This window comes from Drosophila biarmipes, chromosome 3R (assembly GCF_025231255.1).
Source record: "Drosophila biarmipes strain raj3 chromosome 3R, RU_DBia_V1.1, whole genome shotgun sequence".
NCBI classification, from domain to species: Eukaryota; Metazoa; Arthropoda; class Insecta; order Diptera; family Drosophilidae; genus Drosophila; species Drosophila biarmipes.
Window position 1 is genome coordinate 23,366,172 of NC_066616.1, and position 24,079 is coordinate 23,390,250.

The following is a 24,079-nucleotide window of genomic DNA, read 5'->3' on the forward strand; positions in this document are numbered from 1 at the left end:
TATTTTTCGGAATACCAAAATTTAAATTTTTTATAAATTTCTCGTATTACTGAATTTAAAATTACCGCGACTAGGTCGATATTTAACTTAATCATTTTAGATAGATAGATAAAGCTATCGAGCATCTCCGCTGGAGCATCTGTCAAGGGGAACAGCTCAGTTGCGATTAGACTCTCCGACCGTGAGGTTGTTTTAAAAGAAAACTCCTGGCAAAATGCGTCAAGTTTAGCTAAAAAAGACCAATTTATAGCATTTAAGTGCACAAAAAGCCCCAGAAAACAGCAACAAAATGTGGCACTGGAGTTTGTTGTGTGTTTTTCTACTGGTTCCGCTGGCAAATTCCACGGGTAAGCCAAGGAAAATGGTTTAACAGGACAAGAAAAGTCTTGTGAAAATTCCGATGCCCTGATGCTGTATCCCAAGTATCTGACAGATGTCAGGAAGCTGCGCCCTCGAAGAGAGCGAGAGCAGAGCCTGCGCAGCAGTTTGTTTTGGGAAATTCACCATTTGTTTGGGAAATTATCTTGGCACTTTTCTCACCGATTTCCACCTCCTTTCCTCCAGCTCCAATAAGTTTTGAGGCAAATCCGGACACCAAACGTCTCTATGATGATTTGTTGAGCAACTACAATCGATTGATAAGACCCGTTGTGAACAACACGGAGACACTGACGGTTTGGTTAGGTCTGAAATTGTCTCAGCTGATTGAGGTCAATCTGAAGAATCAAGTGATGACCACCAATCTGTGGGTCAAGCAGGTAACTATCATATCAGTTTCTTAAAATATGATTTTAAATATTTTTAAAATTTATTTGCAGCGCTGGTTCGACTACAAGTTACGCTGGGATCCGGAGGAATATGGTGGAGTTGAGCAGCTCTATGTACCATCTGAACACATCTGGGTGCCGGACATTGTGCTGTACAACAACTGGGATGGCAACTATGAGGTGCTTTTAAGACACCTTTACGTATTTTACAGCCCTAACAAGATTTTGTAATATTTTTAGGTAACTCTGATGACCAAAGCCACTCTCAAGTACACAGGTGAAGTCTTTTGGGAGCCACCGGCTATCTACAAGTCATCCTGTGAAATGAATGTGGAGTACTTTCCTTACGACGAACAAATCTGCTTTATGAAGTTTGGATCCTGGACCTACAATGGCGCCCAGGTGGATCTGAAGCATTTGGATCAGGTCAGATTGATGCATAATACTAATGTAATATATTATAAAATCAAATATTTTTCAGGTGCCTGGCAGTAACCTTGTGCAAGTGGGCATTGACCTCACCGAATTTTATTTGTCTGTGGAATGGGACATACTTGAAGTGCCGGCCACCAAAAATGAGGAGTATTACCCCGACACTCTGGAACCATTTTCAGGTGGGTTTATTTCTGGATTCACAAAAAGCCTATTAAAATGTATTTTATAATTTTAGATATAACATTCAAGTTGACCATGAGACGTAAAACACTATTCTATACCGTCAATTTGATTGTCCCTTGTGTGGCTTTGACATTCCTCACGGTGTTGGTATTTTATTTGCCAAGCGATTCGGGCGAAAAGGTAAAGAAGATTGATAGCTCCGAAAATCAATAAAAATCTCAGAGTTATAATATTTTAATATAATATTCATTTTGAGCACGTTGCATGGTTTATATTAACACTTAGTAGAATTTAAAATGGCAACATGTTATAATATGTACACGTTATGTAGCCCTTGATTTATTTGTTCATTTTTCTTTGCCAATATTTTTGAAACCATTTTTAAAAAGGTGATTATTAGAGCTTAAACATCAATGAAGTTACAAACTATAGTCGAAACTTGTGAATACTTTTTTGTTTTCACTAAACTGCTCAACTTATAACACTGATAAAAGCAAAACCTCTACAATATACCATAGATAAGCTATCTTATTCATATGCACCAACCGTAATCCTTTCAATTACTTAAACTATCACTTCCTAATCTTTCAAGTCTGCTATCCCAAGCTGGGCTCTTGTACTCCAAACCAGAATAGTACACACTGTAAATTGGCTTTAAACAAATTTAGAAAACGAATATTAGAAATCAAAATTCTTTCTGCGAAGAGCTCAACTTGCACTTCCCGCTCTTTCCAAACTCTAACTTTCTCTACTTTCCGATCAAATTTTTTATCTTATAGATATATCATAATGATATTTAGCTTATTCTATCTAACCATCAAAGTATCAGCTCCGCATTCGCAGCAGCGACTCTCTGAATTTTTTAAAAGCAGCACACATATATTGACGTCTCATATGACCGATATATTTTGAAAATATTATTTCGCGTTGAATATCATGTGTGCTGTCCTGAGTTGAGAAATCTCATAACGTAAATTTTCATCGAATGCATACAAATGCGCAATCGATATCGACATCGAACCACATTGAATCGAATTCAAAATGTCAAAAAGCCACTCGCAACATTTTTTCCATATCGCGTATCTTGTAATTGAGCAGCGCACTCACACACCCACTGACACACATAGGACACCTGCATTTAGCACAGGCACACCTACACCTACACCTACATCCACACTATCACAAATTCAGACACACTTTAACACACGTAAAGGACTCGTGGAGTTTGTTGTTATATTCCTTATGTCGTTGCCTTAGTGTTTGTTCGTTCATTCGTATCGCTTCGCCACCGATTGATATATGTACCTGATATCAACCCAATCATACCGATCTATAAGTTGGCATTCTATATAGCATGTACGCTGAGGTAAAAGTATTGTATCGAGATCCTTGGGGCTTTAATATCTTGATAACCATATTATCATATTAACTATGCGATATAATATTTCTTATAATATGCAGAGCTTCTAAGAACCAATGGTATACTACTATAAATCATTAAAATATATCTTGTGATTTGAGTCAGCCGCAAATATTCCCCTATAAGACATATATATTTATTTAGGGTTACCATATGTAAAAAAAAAGATTATTCATTATACGACTTCTTATTCTTCGGACTAGTTAGAAAATATAAATTTCAAATATTTCTTGTGATCTCAGCTTCCCCAAAGTCGTCTTTATATATTCTATCTATAAGAAATATATATTTTTTAAAAGTACAATTTTTAAACAAAAAACGGTAATTGTTATCTTGTAGCAACACAGCTAGAAATTATTATTGCTTTTCTTTTGGCTCTTCCTCAAAGTGATTCATTGAAGCACTTTTCGTGTCAGGAACCTGGGGGCTAAACTACTTAAAAACTTTCCCCAGTAAGGATACATAAACTACCAGAATCTTTTTATCGACACACATGCCACAACACACGTACGCAGAAAAGTTCACATGTAAACGTAGTAAAATGCGCTTTGTTGCTTTGTTTTTTCGGTGTTGATTGTTTTCGTGTAAACCTCGTATGATTGATTGATGTGGCTGGGTTCAGGCTGTCCTGTTGTGTCCTAGATTGTGTGTTCGCGAGTGTGTTAGTTATGGGTCCTAGCTTGGTCACACTATACGCGGTGCAGACCCTAAGTACGTACTTATTTTCGTTGGTTGTTTTCGAAAATGAATTGTTTTCAAATTGATAACAGTTGCAAACAATTGTTTTTAGTATTTACTTTAAGGCAAGCAAAGAATTCCTATGAGAATCTCCCCTGCCTTCCTTATTATTTCTTACAAGTAATTGGCTAAATGAATTACACAAATTACGATAATTGTGTTTTAATTTCGTTGTTGTTATGTGTTCGTTGTCGTTGTTGGTTGATTGTTGGTTTGGTTGTTTGATGGCTCGTCTTTCTGGCGGATCGAGTGGCCGCCAGTGGCCCCGATAGGATATCGAGAGGAGGAAATTGTGTAAACATCTCGTTGACAGGTTACGTTATGTATTTCGATACTCGTGTCGTTGACCGTGTTTTTCCTGCTCCTGGCCGAAATTATCCCCCCCACCTCGTTGGCGGTGCCCCTGCTGGGCAAGTATCTGCTCTTTACCATGATACTCGTCTCGCTGTCCGTCTGGACAACCGTCTGTGTGCTGAACATCCACTTCAGGTGAGTCGCGAATCGGGGGAGAGCTTGGAAATGCATTGCCCTGAAAATAAGAAAACCCCCTTAAGATTATAGTTTTTTAATTTAAGGCCAGAAAAAATAAAATACAGCATACTATATACTAAAATCTATAAAGAAGGAAGCTCATATTAAAAACATGATGACTTTAAAAACATAAAATATTGGAAAACAAAAATAAGTAATATCATAGCTTTTTATCTCTAGGAATGGACTGTTTAATTAAGTCATTTATTTTATTATTATTATCTATTAGCTTTCAGGGGGATGGCTATAGAGCTATTATTTTTGGTTGGTTAGTTTATTATTTTAGTTCTATATATGGTAAATATTTAGATTTTATTACTGTTTAAACTATTTAGAAACGGATTTCTTGAGCAAAGATTTCTGTATGCTTTCATAAAATGTGGATAGGCTTGTGGGACTTAAAAAGGTATGTGAGATTTAGCGGTTTTCTTTGCTTTCGGGGCTATGTTTTTCCGAGTGGGGGCTAAAGCCAGTGTCCATCCCCTGGTTCAGATCCCCCTCGACGCACAATATGTCGCCGCTGGTGCGAAAGCTCTTCCTGCACTTCATGCCCAAGCTGATGATGATGCGGCGGACGCAGTACACCCTGCCCGACTACGACGACTCCACGCCGAGCAATGGGTACACCAACGAGATCGATGTGCGGTAAGTGGCATCTCGCGAAATTGAAAGTAAACACTTGACTTTCGACTTCCACCCCGCCGAACTGCCTGTTTGTGTTGTGGCTGGTTGGTTGCCTCTTCCTCCAGGGACAGCATCAGCGATTTTCCCAGCGAGTTTAAGGACAGTCAGGATGGCGCTTACGACAATGGCATGCAGAACTCCGTGGGTGAGTGCGGGAAATCTAACCGTAAAACACACAAATATTTTGCATGCCTGCCGGCCCCAAATTGAAATCAAATACAACACATACAAATAGGGAAAAAAACGGGCGGGAAATAATGCAATAAAATGGGAAATGCTTTGACAACAAATAACGCTAACGCGGTTCAAAATCAAACAGGATCGTGGTCAAGGGAATTCAGAAATAAGGGGGCTATAGATTGATGGATTACATTGCTGAACAGTCACTTTTTGAAAGGACCTCCTATGGTATTTTTTTAATTTTTTTATACGATCATTAAACCAGCCAAGCGGTTGTGTAAACACAATAATGTTTTTAAGCAGTTTTAATAGTCTATAAAATGGTTTTATATATATAGAATAAATAAAATAATCTTTGAGCAGCCAAAGGATGAATCGTAAACTAAGTTACTTTTACCTTAAAGGTACACAGAATTAATAGATTAATCCTTAAGCAGCTAAGGATAAACCATAAACTAAGATACATTAACCTTAAAGATACTTAATCATTAATCAGCCAAAGGATAAAACACAAACTAAGATAACTTCACCTTAAAGATATACTGGCGTAAGTGCGTTGGTCCATAAATTATTTTTGACGAGCATAATTCATCTGCTTCGTTAACTCGGAGGACGATTGCCTTTGGGCGTTGAATTGCCTCCCGACAGAGGCCAAAATATTTGTCCACTCATCCGAGCCCATAAAAGCCTAGATGCACACACACGAGACACTCATAGCCGGGGGATGGGCTTTTCTTGATACTCACATTTATTTATTATTCCAATATTTTATTTCAATTTTTTGCAATTTCATGGCGGAAACTTGACAGATTCCGACAATGTGATACCGCGCAACTTAACACCCGAAGTGCTGCAGGCGCTTCGAGCGGTCAGATTTATTGCGCAGCACATCAAGGATGCCGACAAGGATAACGAGGTGGGTACACGGGCTCCTCGACTTGGCCTCTTATTTTTGTTGCCCATTTTTATTGACGCGTGTCCTCTTGGAGGATGGTGTATGCTCTTCGGCGGAGTCCTTGGCGTTGTTATTGTTTACATTGCCATATTTTCGGCGTCTGGCGGGGCTCTTTCGCCTCCACTTCTTCTTTTTTATTATTGTTTATTGCCCTTAAGTTCGACTTGAATGCATTGAAGTCGTGGCCAAGTCCCAAGTGTGCAGCAAACAATTGTAAAATATTAAATCATAACTTTATATTTTTATTGCGTTACCAAGTTTATTGAGAGTCAGCCGCAGGGCCATATTTTATTAGGCTTTCGCGCCCTCAGCCCCCCCAACGATTCGAATAAAAATGTATAAAACCAATTTCGTTCAGCCGCAAAAGCGATACAACGCGGGAATGATATTAAAAATCTATTTTTTATTGTTCCATCGCCGCAGATTGTGGAGGATTGGAAGTTCGTATCGATGGTGCTGGACCGCTTCTTCCTCTGGCTCTTCACGCTGTCCTGCGTGTTCGGGACCTTGGCCATAATATGCCAGTCGCCGTCGCTCTATGACACCCGGTCGCCCATCGACCGCCAGCTGAGCGAGATTCCTCTGCGCAAAAACAATTTCATGCTGCCGACGGACATTGTCCGTCAGGTCCTAACCTAATTGGGGTCCCGAGGAGGTCTTCCCGTCTGAGTTAACAATGCTTCCGAGGCTCGCAACTGTTTTTATGGAGCGCAATCAAATCGGTGGTTTCCCCGGGAAATATTGCAACGATTTATGTTTAAGTCCTCATCATCCTGCAATACTGTAAAACCGAATTAGCTATAAAAGAAAAACGAATGGAAAACTAAATAAAAATTATGTTTTAAATGGGCAGTCTTAGTCTTGGCAACTTTAAACTCAAACACGAAGCCTATCCAACTTTGTTGGTAAGTTAAAATAATAGATAAAAGCATTTGCTATCAGACAGAAACCACAATGACATCTGTTCTGTCGCTGTTAATTTTCAATTAAGAGATGACTTTTCAGGAAAGTTTCGGCTGGAAATAAAACGTTTTCTTTGGCAAGCGCCAACAATATGGCAAGAATTTGGCATTTGCTATGTCAAACAGACACTGCGCATACGCCACGTTGGCTGCCTAAATAATTCGCAGTATCATTTATATGTCTCCGCACTCAGCGTCCCTTTGTCTTTGTGCCTTTCTCCGCCGCCTTACTTGTCTCACTGTCGCATTAAATTAGAAAGTTGAAATCTCTTGGCCTCGCATTCATCAACATGTGCAGGTCCTGCTGGCAGAGGCAAAGGACTTTCACTTCGGCACTGTCAACAGACATAATTTGCCGAGCACTTTGACTGGCAGGGGGAGAGTTAACATTCTATAAAGCGTGTTGATGATGAAAATAACCAGGAAAAAATGGAGGCATTTTGCTACTGCATGTGCCGATACGAAAACGCTCTACAAATACTCTACATATGGTATATTTTTTATTAAAAACCTCTTGAACAGTATAAATTAGACGAATTAATTAAAATTTATGTTTTATAACCTTCACATTTTAATATACAATATTTAATTACCACCTTCCACTTACCCATTCTTATATACCCTTTACAAGCCAAAGTGTGATCCAGATATTATTAAGATTTGCTTAAGGATTCCGTGGTGCCTCCCTCCCCAACCCTCCAACTTAATGTCGTTTTTCCGAGTCTCCTTGCCGTACTTTATTTTATTTTTGGCATTCTTTTTTTTTGCTGGCAGTTTTAAATTAGAAAAGTTTTTGCCAGATTTTTGTTTTACATTTTTCATATTTTCTACGGGCCATGCCCCGCTGTGCATGTTTGTCGCTGTCCTTATTGTTGTTGCTGCGTCACATGCGTGGCCCGGCAAGGAGCACCATCCTCAGCCACCTCCATCTCTGGCACCATCTTCAGCTTCAGCTCCATCTCCATCATCATCAACAGCAGCAGCAGCAGCGGGACGGCTTTCGAGGGACAGAATCCACTGCCGACACCAGCTGAGCTGAGGAGCTGCGAACCGGGCAAAGTATGTCATGTTAATTTCTATTTGTTTGCCACGCAGAGCGCAAACTTGTCCCGGGTCCGGGTCCGGGTCCTGTTCTCCACGAAAACTCTTTCACAGTGGAGGTCAGAGGTGAATGCATGATATCGTTTGCAGCAGAGCTGAAAAACTAATTAAATACTAAAAAATATATTCAATGTTTAAGAGTTTCCTTCGAGGGGTTAACAAAAGTCTTTAAAGAAACAAAAACAATTTTTTTAGATGAAAAAAAAAATCATTTATTTAAATAAAATTTATGTTGTAAGTTCTTCTATTTTCTATTTTCTATTTTCTATTTTCTAAATTCTAAATTATTTACTTTAATTTTTCAAATTAATCTTCAGCGACAGTACTTCAAAAAAAGTGTCCCCTATTTGTCAGTGACCACTGTGATGGCATTTGCATAAAGCCGCAAAGTATGCAACACATTTTCGGGCACAAGCTAAAGTTCAGCAAAGCACAAAACAATATGCAAATTGCCCACCAACCCGCACCCACGTCTCTCCGCCGGCAGCAAAAAAAGGCATCGAGAAGACTTTCGGGTCAGAAGATCCTTTTTTTTTTTGGTTTTTTGGTGCCATCCCTTCAGCTGCATGTGTTAAGCGACTGTTAAGTGACTTAAGCCCAGTTTACACGGTCAATTACACCGCAAGCAGAAGAAAGCGGGAAACCGAGAGTGAAATGGCCCTGGCAGCTAATTAAAAAACGAGCTGCGCAACGGAAATCAAAACCATAAACTAAGCTACCGCAAAGGAAACGCAGCGCGGAATGCATCTGGCCAACAGGACAGTTTTGGCCAGGCCAAGATTGAGCTAGAAATGGCCAAATGCGGAAAATGGCAACCGAGAAGAGCACGTGCGATGCTAAGTTTGGCCAATACACACTCGTGCACTTTTACGCACAGTAAAAAAATTTATTGACTTTCCTGATTTTAATCGGGATTCTACCTTAAAAGTAAATATAAAGACATCCTTCGACAATCACACATTGGATTCCGGTCTTAAAATATTTTATTGCATACTTTTAGGTAATTTTGGAACAATTTCAAAATATTTGTGCTTTTTTTTAAGTTTTGACTTTGAATTCCGATTTTGTACTAAGATTTAACTTTTTTTTAGATTTATCGCCAGTTAACATTTAAAAAATTTTCTTATATAAAGCTTTATTTCTTTCTGCTGCGTTCAGTGTAAATTTATCCGAACTAAGCGGTCCTTTTCGCAGTGTCCTCTTACACATAAACACCCTTGAAATGCACTCGTGTGTTGCCGTGTCCGGCGGCGTGACAGGAAAAAATATGTACCGAAACCAGAGAATTGCTACATTTGACCAAAGGCACGTCAATTAGAGTTTTAAAGGGGTGTGGTCGATGTGCGAATGACTTTGATATGCCAAAAGGGCTTCGCCGCACATGTATGTATCTTCGTGGCGGCCTGGGGGCGGTGAAAACCGCAGCGGGTGGCTTTTTCGCTTTCAGTTTAGATATTTATTTAATTTGAAAGCAATTCCTTGTTTGTTTGTGGGTTTTTGTGCTTTCTATTTTTGTGCTATGGCTGCCGGCGATTTGTACAGTGTTTTTGAAGGATTGTTGGTTCGTTTCAGCTGCTCATTAACCTGCTACTGGCTTTTGGGGGTTTGTTTGCTGTGCGTGGTGTGTGTAATTCGGCATTTGATATTATCATTATAATTAATTTATTTTATTTGATATAAATTAAAATGTAGTTACTTCTAATTAACAATTTTTTAAAAGTAAACCCAATTTCAGGATTTCATCCCAGAATTTCTTTAATAAATATCCACATATCTTCTTGTAAAAATTGAGCAAAACATCTGCTGCTCTCCCAGTAAATCCCTTTGACCAAGTGATTTGTGGGGGTCATTGACGGGTTTAAATAGTTAAGACGAGTCCCTTTCCGAGTCTAAAGTTCATTTGGCAAGAACAAAGCGGTGGCAGCGACAAACATATGGGCGTGTATAATATTGTGCAATGATAAATTACAAAATTGCTGCCTTTGGCAAAGGGCATGTGTGCCTGCGCCAGTGTGCGAGTGACCCAGTCCCAAGATGAGGCCACAAAGTCCATTTTGTTGTTATTAAGTTTGCCTTTTGCCAGTTCCATTTTTTTTTTTGTTTTCAGCTGCACATGGCTTTTGTCTATGAGGGGTTGGGGGGACAACAAAGAAATAGACGAGGGGAGGCTCGACAGTTGTACACTGCGTGAAATTAATGATGCGCCAAAGTTCTGCTTCTTCTGCGGCTTCATTGTTGTGCAGTCGAAATGGCAACGAAATGTCCACAAAATGTAGGTCTAAAGACGCTTTTATTAATAGTCCTGGTACGTGGTCACGATTAACTGCCATTTTACGCACTCGCACTCGTCCTGCCCCTCCCACTTAGCCCCCACTGCCACCATTACCCCCGCCACTCCCCCACTCTTAGCCTTTTTGAAAGCTTTTTGCTGTTGCGTAAGTCAGAAAGTCTCTCATCTCTGTGGATGTGCCCGCTGGCGAGTGTGTGTGCGTGTGTAATCTGCGTGGGATTTGGACACGACTTTACTTAAGTTCATAAAAATTCTATTAAAGGCAAAAACCTTAGCTCAGGGACACGCCCCTTTTCGCAGGCAGCAGGCCCAAGTAGTTAGCGTTCCGCAATCCTTAATCACCAGGATGTTAGTTAATGATGGTAAATAATTATGAAACTTATATGTTAATGACCAGAAATAATTTATTTCATTTATTAATGGTTAAATAATTCTGTAATGAAATCACTTAATGTAAAATCATTTGAAATACAATCACTTTAAGTGCCACCTACAACTAGGCAACAATATATGCAGAGATTTAAAAACACAGACAGATTTGAATTATTTATAGATATCTCAACAGTAAAATAATAATGCTGTAGTGAAACCACTTAATGTAAAGTCACTTGTGATAAAATCACTTTAAATAGTACCTAAAAGTAGGCAACAAAATATTTTTTATTTTGTTAGGGAATTTAATTGTTTTTACTTTTCTCATCCTACGACAACAGCAAAATGCTGCTGGCCAGCTTCGCTGACGACGTCTGCTTTCTCAGCTCCTCGAACAGTGAGACCGAGTCTTCACAAACACTGCAAACCTACCTCAACGAATTCGAGAAATGGGCCACGGCGAACAATATCAAAATCAACGAAAGCAAATGCGTAAACGTTTGCTTTACGTTACGCCGAAAAACAACTCCGGTGGTCCACATTAATAATGTGGACATAGAGCAAGCGACTAAGGCGAAATACCTAGGCCTCACACTGGACAAACGCCTAACCTTCCGAGAACATATTGCCAGAGTCGTCAAAATGTGCAACCTAAAGCGGAACCAATTATTCTGGATGCTAAACAAGAAAAGCAAACTATCTCTAAGATGCAAGCGGCACATTTATCAACAAATCATCGCACCAACTTGGAGATATGGAATCCAAATTTGGGGAGTGGCGGCTGCGTCCCACCGAAAACGTTTCCAAACCGTCCAGAACAAAACATTAAGACAAATCACTGGCTGTGAGTGGTTCGTTAGCGGCCAAACGCTTCACAATGACCTAAACCTGAGTCTTGTTGAAGACCAAATATCGTTCTTCTCAAGCTGGTACAACGACCGTCTAACTGCCCACCGTAATCGTCTAGCCCGGAGATTACAGGGGGCTATCCCAATTCGCAGGCTCAAAAGAAGACATTTTGGGCTGCTCCTAAGAGACTAATATGAATATATTATTTACTTGAAACTAGTCGTAATTTGATCTACTCCTATATACCAAGTTGAAAACTAATTATAATTTATAATTAAGAGATTATTTACTTAAGAAAACATTTAGGTTAAAGGCTTTAATTAGATCTGTTCCTGGATTATATTAAATAAAGATGTTAATTAAAAAAAAAAAAAAAAAAAAAAAAAAAAAAAAAAAAAACTTTTCTCATCTATAAAATTTCGCATAGTCTAGAAATAAATTAAAGAGGTTATAAAAGCCGTTTCCTGCCTGGAACACCCGGCTGATTGAGGATCCCCATCTATGGCATTGTTCTGCTGCTAGAACAATCAGAGTAGACGGCTTTTAATAACATTTTTCGCTGCGCTCCTTAGCCATCTCCTCTTGCACTTTTTTGCGCCTTTGTCTTTCGGTGTTTTTTGTCGCTTAAGTGGAGGCTTTCGGATCTTTCGAGTGCCGGCTGTGCCACGCCTCCTTACCCACCCAGCCGCCCACAATTTTACATGACATTTTAAATTTACGATTTACATTAAATGGCGCAATGCAAGAGCAACAACAGGGCCAACTCGGGAAAAAAGGAGGAAGAAGTACAACGAGTGGTTGTAAAATGAAATTGCTCAGTCGCTTCAAGAGGCTCAGTTTCCATTGGCCCCAAACCGCCCAAGCCCCCCAAACCACCTCCCGCCACTTTTCCGGCCTTCTGCGGTTGTCTGCCCGTCCTTGGAATACAGTTAAAAACCAATTTCGTGTATGTAAAATATATCAACTATATATTTAAGTGGATCTCGCGATGCTGATTCCGTATTTCCTACTGTTTCGTTTTCCTTTTTTCGGGGGATGTCTTTTATTTGTATTCTTTCTACTTGTCGCCTGTCAGGGATAAATGCATTAGCGGGCGTGGCAATTTACACATTAAGGCGTGACAAGGGGGCGTGGATTCGGGTGGTGTGGGCAAAGGTAATATACGAGTGGCGGAGGGGTGGCAATGGGGTTGCGTGAAAATACATTAGGATAGGAAATCTCTTAGCAACTGAAAATGAAATCGTGTTGAACAATCACATAAATTGGTTGAGATGGGGAGAAGGGGATGAAAAAAGGTATGGAATAGATTGGAAGAGGATTTTTCATTTCTTGTGGGTTCAGAAAACTAGACAAAAATGCCCAGAAAATTCTCAAATAAATGACACCAGATAACTTTATTTAATTAAATACCAAAAAAATTAACCCAGTCATATAAACATTTCAATGCCATCAGTTTTGCCCCGCAGGTAAATCAGCCTTTCGTCTCATCCGTACAATCTAATAAATTTCCTCATATCTCAGTCACTAACCCAAATAAATCTGCAGCAACGACTAATTAAACTTTTGGGCCGAAAACTCAGCTCTTATGATGATTCTTGATGGGCCTACCACCGTCTCCTCAGCCTAAAAATGTTGGCAGTTAAATAAATAGTTGTTTCGTCTTGTTTGGCACACACAAACACGCACAGACTTGAACCACCTGTCCACACACTTGACGTGTATTTCCGTTTCCGTTATGGGAAAACTTTTTTTCGGCAGGCCCCAAAGTCGCTTTCCCTTTTGCCAGCCCATTTTCATGTCGAAGTTGTTCGAGGGGCGAAAGTTTCACGCTTAACATTTGCGCCGGTGGAAAAGTTGAAAAGTTTATCCCAGCACACTGACAGGACTAACTAACTAGCGGACACCTAGCCACCAGCACACCTCCATCCACACACCTGCAGGCACACCTGTAAATACACATGCACACACCCATGCTGATTAGCGTGGGCCGTGATTAAGGCAAAGGGAAACGTGCCAAAGGATTTCCAGGGGGCGGGGCTTTCACGAGAGGCTGCTGGCGAACTGCTGCCTTATTAAATTTAACAGCTGCTTAATTGCACTCTTGCCGGGGGGCGTGGCCGCCGCCTTGCTATTAATAATTTTGACCAAAAACGCTAATGAGCCAAACTCAACTTAAGTTTAGTTTGAACCGAGGCACGCCTCCAACTCCAACTTGAACTCAAGTTTTTCAATTTTTAAACGAAACACAAGGAGTTCTGAGGGAAAGGTATAAACGTCCAGCTAAGAAGTCTACACTTCCCAAATTAATTTTGTATTTTATTTTCCTGGGCAGATTGTAGTAGCGATTTGCTAAAAATTTCCAGAAAGAAACTTTCAGAGATGGTAAAGTATTTGTGGGAAGATATATAAACAAAAACCTAATATAAATAAAATAACTAAGAAATCAATACACCTTTTTAGGACAAATATAAATTATTTAAAATAATCAAAATAAGCTAAAGATTTAGTAAATATATTTTAACATATTTATTTTATCATCATTATATTTTTTGAATTCTAAGAGTTTGTCTTTTTGTATATAAATTAGGTTCTCAATTCATGAACGTAAAATGTTATTATTATTTCGTATATTTTTTGGGCACATTTTGTTTTATATTTCTTTGAGTTTGTACTAAACATTTTTCATTTGTGTTAACCTTTTCTGTGGTTAGGGTATTTTCCTTTGAAACTCTTGGTCAAAACTTTGACGCAACCTTCGCTGCTTTCATTTATCATGCCGCCGAGGACTCCGGTGGCCGTGTGCCTCCATTGCGTCGCCTCGCCTCAATTCCTGGCCACTGGCAGAGGCTATTAATTTCGCGTCAATTAAAAATTAAGCCAATTATTTGTGCCTGCCCCGTGGCTGAACTGGCTCAACACCGGCCCCTACAGTCGTGTCCTCTGCCCTCCCTTGGAAGTCCTTTCCCCTTGCATCCTTCCTTCCTGCCAGCCAGCCGCCCTTCCTGCCTTTTTTGTGCCCTTCTGCCCAATGCCCTCTGCCAGCCTTTCCCTTGACTGCATTCGAAGTCCATTAGGGCTTCATTTGTTTTTAATGCTGTGTAACCTTTTGCCAGAAACAAAGAAAAACATAAAATAAAATGAAGGGGAAAAAACGCGAAATTTCTAAGTTGGCACTTTCACGCTTCTGGCCCGGATCGCTCAGTTCAGTTCGGCTCTGTTCCCTTTCACTCCGCCTTGGTGTCAGGCCGCCCGCCGTTTATTGGCTAATTTAATTTGCATGTCTTGTGTTTGGGCAATTAATCAGCGGAAACAGCTGTCCGTCGCCTTAACCCTTGGACGCCCACGCTCGTCCTCTTCTTACAATTTTTGACCGTCTTGTCTGGTCCTCTTTCAATAGAATTTTTTCCTTGGCCATACTTTGTTGTAGGTATACAGCAAAAAAGATTTTATTCTTCATGAAGAGTAATAAAAATATTTAATTTAAAAATGGAAAAATATATATTTTTTTTAAATAGAAGTGAAGGACGTATAATCTACTTTTGATCAAAGGAAAATCTGTTTATGGTACTGTCCTTTTTCCAAATACTCCAAATATTCTTATAAATCAAGTCCACGCATTTTAATTATAACTTATTTTCCATTTCGAAATTTCCTCTATTGCTCAAGTAAATTAAAATATACTTGTTCTTCGCTAGAAACCTGTGCAAATTTATTTGATTCTGGGTACCTACTCTGCAAGTGCCCAAATAATCAAAAAGCAAATATAATACAATGAATACCGAACGAAGCCGGTTGATTTTTCCCGTACATTTGCTTTTTCGGCACTTAATTTCAATCTGCTTCAAGTCGCCCGCCATGCTCTTTGTACTGTGCAATCCCGTCTTTCTATTCCTTATTGAATTACGGATGCCTGGCTCCTCGTCCTCGACCCCCGTCCACCCAGCAGATGTCCTGTGCCCTTCGCCTTTTAATTGCATTTTCCTCGAGGAGGAGCGACTGCAGCTCAAGTGGCTGCCTCTCACCTTTTCGCCAGCGCCGTCAAGTTGAAATTAATGCAGCAATTTGTAATGAGTTTGCCTCTTTGCTTGGTGTCACTGCTGCCCCGGATTTATTGTTTTATTGTTGCGCTCTCGGATCAAGTAAATGTATCTCGTTTCTTTCTGCAATCCAATTTGCCGGCTGCACTGCCTGCAAATATTTGCCGCCTTATTATGATAATTTATTGTACTTAGGCGGCCACTAATTGTGCCCACAAACAATATAATGAGCCATGGTCCGACGCGTTCTGAATAGCCAAACAGCATCGAAAGCTGGATTCAGTAAATCAAATTATGCAAAGCAGCGGGGCTAAGTATTTTCTTGAGGCTCTTCGGGTCTCGGGATCCAAGGTCCCAAAACGGAACCAACTGTAGTGCACTCATGTGTCAACTGGATGTCTGACCAATATTTATTCGCGCCCTGGGAAATTGTTGACTTTAGATTTTTCACAGTCCACTTTGAATACATTTGATGACTTTTTGTTGCCCTCTTAGAGATACATAAATAACAAATAATGTTATTCAAATATTTGTATGCTCTGTGGGCGTTTGATGTTGTATTTTTGCTCATAACATAATTTCGCGTATAACATTTTATCATTTATAAGTAAATCAAAGTGTTTTTGAATAATTTAAAGCTTTCTTTTATGAATTTATAATTTTTAAGCATTAACACCAATATTTTTTAATATATCCTTATGATTTATGGTATTTTTGATGATGATAATTAAATTTGAATGATTTTCCCTATAAAAGCACTACAATTATAAATGACGCGTGTTTTATGGCGCTCTTACACTCAACGAAATAGCTTGAACTCCTTTTTTGCCAGCCCTACGAGTTCAACTTTGACACCTAGCATGGGGTTCGCAGACAGGGGCCAGCGTGGCGACCCCGTTTTTATATGTAATTTCAAGCCATAAATTTGTTTGGCTGCGCAGTATACATTTTTAAGCAAAGACAAGCCCTGTCACGCACCCTCCAAAAAACCGACATGATAAAAAAGGGAAAACGGGAGCAGGATGCGAGTGAAACTATAAAAGCGCCGAAAAATTGAAATAAATTGAAAATTGCAGGGAAATATAACAAAGTGCTGTCCAGCGTTTGAGGGCTAGTGGGTGGAAAATGGGGGCCGGACTCGGGCGTCCTTGCCAGCCGGGAAATTCCCTCTTCTGTAAGTTGAATCCTTTGGCTTGTCTGCCTCGATGCGAGAGTGTGTGTGCGTGCATATAAATTAAGTTTTAAAAGTAAGCGCTCTTTCTTCTCCATCTCTACCCTATTTCACCTTTGTGTGTTGTATTCGAAAACAAAATAAATGCAGCATCTAGTATTTCGTGGAAATTCGATCGGCCGGAGTGCAGGTACGAGGGAAAGTTTCCAAGAAAAACCCAACTAAACCGAACTGAGCTCTGATTCCACAACTTGCTCCTTGGCCATCTTTTCCGAGTGCCGGAGCAGCCCTTGAGTGGAAAATGCATTAGCATATGCTCAGTATTTAAAGATAAACATCCCATTGACTGGGGGTAGTGGTCGAGTTTCAATAGAGATTGATTCTGTTTGAGCCAAGTTCTCTGGTTCAAGTTACTTTCGTAATTTACTTAATTTGATTCGTGTTTCTATTTGGTTTTGGTCTGCAGGGTTTTTTCCCTGCGTTGATTTGCTGTTTCTTTTATGGGTTAGTGACTTAAGCAGCATGTGGGTCTTGTTGAATTGCAATAGTTATTTTATTTTAACTATTTATAAAGTGAGCAAAATCCTAAAACCTCACTAAAATAATGTAGAACATTTAATAAGATTTAATTCAATATTAATAAATATTTTAGTACAAAAACTAGAAATATAAACCTTTTTAAATAAACTAAAAAATATTTAATGCCCTTGAAATCATTAGATTCCCCTAATAACGTTAAGCCTCTATTAAATTTAAAGTCCACATATATCTCACCCTTTGAAGAGCTCATTAAAATGCAGATGGTGCTGAAAAGTAAGCACTATATTAAAGCAGTTTTAGCAGAATTAAGGACCGGTTGACTGGTTCCTCGGTGAGAGCAGCATTCATTAACCGGGCTTTCTTTTATCGATGCGAGTGACAATTAAATCCGAGTTTGCTTTCCAATTAAACCACTTGATTAGCTTTTGTGAGCTGCAAAAGGACGGATCCCCTAGCCCTGTTTTTCGCCTGCCACTCCCCCTTTTTCGATGAGCGTGTATGTGCGACCCTGTGCGTGGGCGTTGACGTTGCAGTGTGACCAGCATTATGCGTGAAGCATGTTAATTGCGCCTAATCAGCGACACGAGCATTAGCACCAGAGTTCGCCACAAGGGCGTGGCCTCACAGCGCTTAATTACATAAGTGAAGCGAAGTAAACCCCATCTCCACCCGAAATTCCTGCGCTTTTCTGCTGATGCCGGAATTCCCAATGGTCGCATTTATCCAAGATGGCAAAGAGTGTCGGGCACAATTTGTTAGTTCACCGCATTCGCTTTTGGTTAACAGATTTCTTTTTCGCTCAGCTAACTCAATAACGCCAACGTTGTCTTGCATGACAAAAGCAATGACGACAGACACTCAACGGGTTATTAGCGAGGGGCTGTCAAAGGACCATGGGCGGCGGCGGTGGCGGTGGCAAAGGGGTTAGGGGTCCTGGGGTCCTGGGGTCACGGTGATGAGCTCCTGCCCTCGTTGTCGGTGATTTCAGTGCACTGAGCTCGGCGCTAAATGGATTTTTAATGTCGTTGGCAATGCAGGAAAAGTTTCCCCAAAAGGTTGTTGTCATCGCTGGAGCGAGTTTCCTGCATGTACTTGTGTGCGTAATAACACTTAAACGCTTAAATTCGGTAATAGATTGGCACACGACAGGCACAGAGGTGCCCCGAAATGCAGATGCACGCGATCATAGGCGGGGATGGGTCCTAAATTGAAGTTCGTTATAAATACCTTTAAAATCTGGGAAAAAAATAAGGTATACACTATCCCTCACGATTAAAGTAAGAAAAACGCTTGATTAAAAAAATAAATTATAATAAGATTTCGTTTCTATTTCTATAGTTTTTTATTTTGGTAATTTTTAAGATCATATTTTTTAACATCATTTGAATGTGTTATAGATAGAGAAAAGACCTGCTGAACTAAGGTATAATGAGTTATAATCTCCAATCTTAGATATAACAGTAACAAATGCTAACATATTATTTTACTCGGCATAAACTCTTTTTTACGTTCATAATATATAGTTTCCAAGAGTTTCCCAACCTTTTCACGCTGACATCTCTGGTTATAGATCGCCAGCATTTTCGCGGGGAAACTTGGTGGTGCTGCCTCAGCTTCTTTGGAAGGTACGTGCAACAATCAAGTGTCAGCGTAATGAGCTATCAAGCTGCAAAATATGCAATTTGAGCGCAAGTGAGTAGTGCGACTAGGAGTACACACATGCGAGACACCCACACTGATGCAGTGGCACAAAGACAGGCGCGCGAATGCGGGTTGAGTCGAGAACAACGACAACGGCAACGGCAACTACAACACCTCGCTATCGCAGGAGCTTTTGCTAAATTTTGCGTGTAAGTGACAAGTCCCGCATAAAAGGGCATAACAACTGCAAAACGCTGATGACAATGTGTGTGTGTGTGTCATGCGGTTGTAAAGTGTTCGTGTGCGCGAGTGTGTGTGAGTGCTGGTAAGGGATGGAAGATGGCGACGCGTTTTTGTTGCACTTATTAATGAACAAACAACAGAGCGGCTACGTAATCATCGTTGTCAGCCAAGCGCCATCATAATCAAGCACTCAAGCGCATAATTATGGCATGGGCGTGCGGTGAGGGGCTTGGCGCAGGGCTGGGGGCTGGGATAGGGGCTGGGATAGGGGCTGCAGGGGCGTGGCTAGGGATTGAGGAATGAGGTGGCGCTCTGCTCTGACGTTCGTTGGCTTGGTTTCGGATTTTGGGTTCTGCGGTCTGACTGCTGTCCTGTGGTCGCTAACTAACGCGAGGCAGGGGCTTCCTCAAAAGGAGATTAAATACTCAGAAACTCAGCTAAATATTTAGATTTAACAGATTACATTTTTTTATACCTTGGACACTTTTGGTATTTATAGTAGCTGTGATCAAAGATTATAAACTATTTTTCTAGGACTGTTATAATTTCTTAAGTTATTTTATTTAACTTTTTTTAGTTTTTAAGTTAGGAGTAGGTTTTTATATAGCTTGTAGGTTATTAAAGATTTTATTATACCACCTTTATAATATTTTTTGAACGTAACCCCCCTAGTCGGCACCCCTGTGCCCACCATCCGTGAAGTGGACACTGACCAATGCCCAGGACACTGCGTGGCTTTGGTCTCCTGGTATCACTGCTCCAGCTAGCTCCACTCGCCATCGCCGCTTTATGTTATTTTTGTGTTGCTCCATAATTTACAATTAGAAATCATGACACTTAAACATAATTAAAATATGAAAACGGTTCTGGATGCTGCACAGCAATAAACTGTAATAAAAGTTAATTAGAAGCCGGCCGAGGACTCTCCCTCAGTCCTTAAAGTCCTGGGTGCTGCCACTAAACTCTAGACTTGGATAAGCAAGTGCAGCGCGCGCCAAACTAAAAAGTATTGAGTACTAATGAGTTTTTAATCACCAATGCAAGGGGGGCGGTGTTGGGGGATGTGCACTTGCAACTCGTTGTTTATTATCCTGCCGGCTGTCGACTGCTGACTGCTGGCTTTAAATATTAAATGCTGGAATTTCGCCCTCGGCCTGATGGCCGACCGCAAAGTGAGAAGCCAGAACAATGCAGCCATCGGGGTGTTAAATGGTTTTGTCTGCATGTCAAATTACAGGAAGCATAATTTCAAGCCTGGTTGCCTGCTCCTGTTCCCAATCCGCAATCCGCAAACCGACCAACCATCGACCCAACTCGTCCCAAAGTAAACAAAACGGAGCACATTCCGGCCAAACAAAACAATAGGTGCAAACTCTTTGAAATTATGCATTGAATTTTCGGGTCTGCCAAGAGGGCAGGCGGATATGTTCTGGGATCCGGAATGGAAGGAATGGAATCGGAATTTATTGTTGGTCATTAGGCAAAACCATTTGGTAGTTGAGCCACATTAATGAGAGCATTTAAGGAGATGACGAGAGATCGCTTATTGATTTCGAAACGAAGCCAGAAGTTAATTAAGGCGAATTACATTAAATTGGTAATAAATTAAAGTTTATTCATTAAGCTTTTTAGAGGAAATGGCGCAATTTAATCGCTGCTTCACCATATAATCTAGGCTTTAGACTTAAGAAACTTAGGGAGTTTAAAAAAGGTTATAATGATAAGGAAAATAAGAAGATTATTTTTATGATATTATAGTTCTTTAAAAAATAAACTTGCAGTACTGGTTGCTGATGCTTTCTCTAATTTTAATGACATATATTAAAACTCAAGAACAATATTTTAAAATGCTGTGTTTTTAGAATATTTTATTAATATAAAACAAAAGCTTTAATTTAAAAAATAAGCAAAACGTCTTTCTGAATCTCTAGCCCCGATAACCCCACTTCATTTCGCATAATGGAGTTTCAAGTGCATTATGCAAAATATCCTTTGTGCGCCGTGCTATTAATTAGGCTTATTAAAATCGACGCTGACAGCTCTGCGGTTTGGCGGTTCGAGGTTTTGGGGCTGCACACAGCGAGAGAATTCGGCGTGGTCTTAGCCGTCAAGGATATTTTAATCAGGGCAATTGTTCGAGGACCTGCATAATGCATCGGGGCAGCCGAGGCTGTGTTTGGGGGCCTCATTACAAATGAAAATTACCGCTTAATAATGTTTGAGGGCAGCCCGAACTCTTTGAATGTGCATATTACTCAAGGATATATACACTCCGGCATCCCATCCTGGTATCCCTTTTTATTTCCCTTCCCAATTTTCTGTAGTATTTCAGTCTTTTTTTTTGTGGGTCACAAGCCATTAGCCAGGCCAAACGGAAAACACGCTAAGCCGGCGCGGACACCGAGTCGAGTCCTTTATGCATGCTGGATGGGCCTGGTGCCCATTCGTAGTCGGATTCGGATCCGTATTCTGATGCGGCTGAGGCTGCGGTTGCGGGTGCAAATGGAGGAGGTCCTGCCCGCCACTGTGGGCCAAAAAGTTAATTGTAAACATGACCCAGTTTGCCGGCCACCCTGCACCCTGCACACCCTGCACTTGCTCCTGATCCTGGCTTGTTTGCAAGTCACTCATTCAACTGCCGGGGCTTTGTCTGGAGATGGGAACAGGAGACAGTGGGTGCAGTGCATCCACCGCCCCCGAATGAAGAATGCCGCTCGCTTTATTATGCGACATTGGCCTCAGCAGCCGGCAGCTGCCTCAAAAGGATATTTGTAATGCTCCATTGTGCCGCTCGCCCTTGTTATTGCTGCTGTTCCTCTGCGCTGTCACCTAAGTCATTTTGGCTTCACTTGAGTAATGGCAGCAGCGCCTTAAAATATGCAAAAGCTCGAAAAATGTTTATAATATCTGCAGTGCCAACAAGAGACGAAGACAACGGTGTCGAGGCAGAAGGGTGCACTGCGAGAAAGGGGGTGAGAAGCTCTAACAAGGGATTTTTAACAATAATAAATTTTGATAAGAAATATAAACTTTAAAAACAGATACCTAAATATAAAATATAAAGTAAATGGGACTATAGTATTTTTATTTTTATAATACTTATTTTACATTTAATATGTTTTTCAAGTTGCTTAGGATGTTTTATCATCCGTATCTTAACCTTAAATTAGAACTTAAGCCTAAAAACCGTACTAAAGTTTTAAGAGCGGACATTAAATAGTTGCCAGGACGTATGTTAATACAACAAGTTTAGTATTATAACATTACCATTAGTTATCAATTGTCCTTATAATATCTCTCTATAAGATACAAGTGATTTACTAAAAAATAAGTTCAAGCTTTCATTTTACAATAACTCGGGTTATATCTTCTAAAAACAATATTTATTAATTGGCTGTTTCCGAAAGCTAAGTCCGAATTTTTCAGGTATTTAAAGGGAATGTTTTTTTCACAGTGTACCCAATGCAAAAGGGATTTCCATGGGGTCTGGCCCGATCCGTAGCCGTTGTTGCAGTTGCTTAGCTATCCCGACAAATGCCCGTCGGGCTTCGCTGCAGCACTTTCTATGGGTCGAGGATGTGGGTGGCTTTCGCTGGGTGTGGATATGGATGCAGTGGGTCTGTGGATGTGGGTGTGGGAGTGCGTGTGCTGGCTGCAGTTCAAGTTAATTGGATTTGGGCAAAGTGCTGCCACTGGCGGCTTTCGAAGGTTGTTTGCAGTGCAGTTCAGCGTGTGTGTGTGTGGGGGTGAGTGGATTGGGGGTAAATGCAAGTCTAATGGCTGCAAGTGCATTTTTAATGACACCTGAAGTCATTCGGCAAGCTTAAGCATTTGTGCCGGCAGTGAAAGTTGGCAACTTGCAGCTGGCAGACTGGGAACTTCATTGAAAAAACCCTTCTCTGACCACAGTTTTTGGTGTTTTTGAACCTGCTTAAACACCATGAAATGTTATCGCAGATTGTACACGTAACTTTGAGGGTGTTTGAATTGAATTTTGATAACAGTACACTAAACCTTAAACTTTAAGAATCTAACAACTTAATTTCGTAATGAATTCCGAATGGTACATACCTTTTGGACCAGATAAGCTGAAATTTTCACACAAGTAGAGCCAAAACGCTTAAGTTTCTGGGACTATGGTTAGCCGGTGGGGGGAAAATGTAAAGTAAAATTTGCCTGAGAGCAAGTCACGGCACCGAGTGACTCCCCTCCGGACTCCCAACCCCCCGAAGGACTCCCCCATGGACATTTACATGCACGCCGAGGGCCGCCCACATGAAGTTATGCCATAACAAAGACGTTGCACATAGGACTACTTGGATATGCATAAAACTATGCTACATTGGCACTAAAACAAACAGCAAATGGGGATAGGAATAGAGGTGGGATGGGTTGGGATGGTATGGTATAGGTGGAAATAAGGCAATGGGGATGGGGATGCGGTTCGGGATGAGGACATGGGACATGTGGGTGTGTGTATTTAGTAATGTAAAAGATGCCGTGTGACAAGATGATGACGATGCTGATGAAACATACCAAGGCAAAGGTAAAGCCAACTGGGTAGCAGAGTCCAGGGATGGAAAATATAAAAAGAATCTCAGAGCTTAACTGTAGAATGAAATTTAAAAAAAAGGGTAGTGAAGAAATGTAAATAAAATTATGATATACTTAAAGTTCCATAAAATGGCATAGGAATATGAATAAGTATTAGAAATACCAACTTTTCACGAGATATATTTTTGAGGAAATAATATTCAATAAATACATGCTCCTTATGTTAAATCCTTAAATCTCAACCATAAACCATATATAGAATAAAAACCATTATAAAAACGTTCAAAAAATACATACAGTTCTCAGTAAAAAACCCACTTAAACTAAAAGCCCACCGAAACGCCTCTGCAATATTCAGTGCAGTCTTAAATAATAAATAGCCGCAAATAAAGCAATTGAAAGTTTCGCTCGGCTCCGAAAGTAGTC

At 40.4% G+C, this 24,079-nt stretch overlaps 1 protein-coding gene across 1 annotated transcript; it reads left to right on the top strand.

The window, feature by feature from the left end:
• The first annotated feature begins 171 nt into the window (after nucleotides 1–171).
• On the top strand, nucleotides 172–6,745 carry LOC108026101 (acetylcholine receptor subunit beta-like 2). Its single transcript, XM_017096801.3, has 11 exons — nucleotides 172–347; nucleotides 565–758; nucleotides 819–947; nucleotides 1,008–1,193; nucleotides 1,249–1,381; nucleotides 1,438–1,565; nucleotides 3,857–4,032; nucleotides 4,567–4,719; nucleotides 4,824–4,903; nucleotides 5,748–5,854; nucleotides 6,317–6,745. The coding sequence occupies exons 1-11, from the start codon at nucleotides 290–292 to the stop codon at nucleotides 6,530–6,532; spliced, it is 1,560 nt and encodes a 519-aa protein (XP_016952290.1). The 5' UTR covers nucleotides 172–289; the 3' UTR covers nucleotides 6,533–6,745.
• The last annotated feature ends 17,334 nt before the right edge of the window (nucleotides 6,746–24,079 follow it).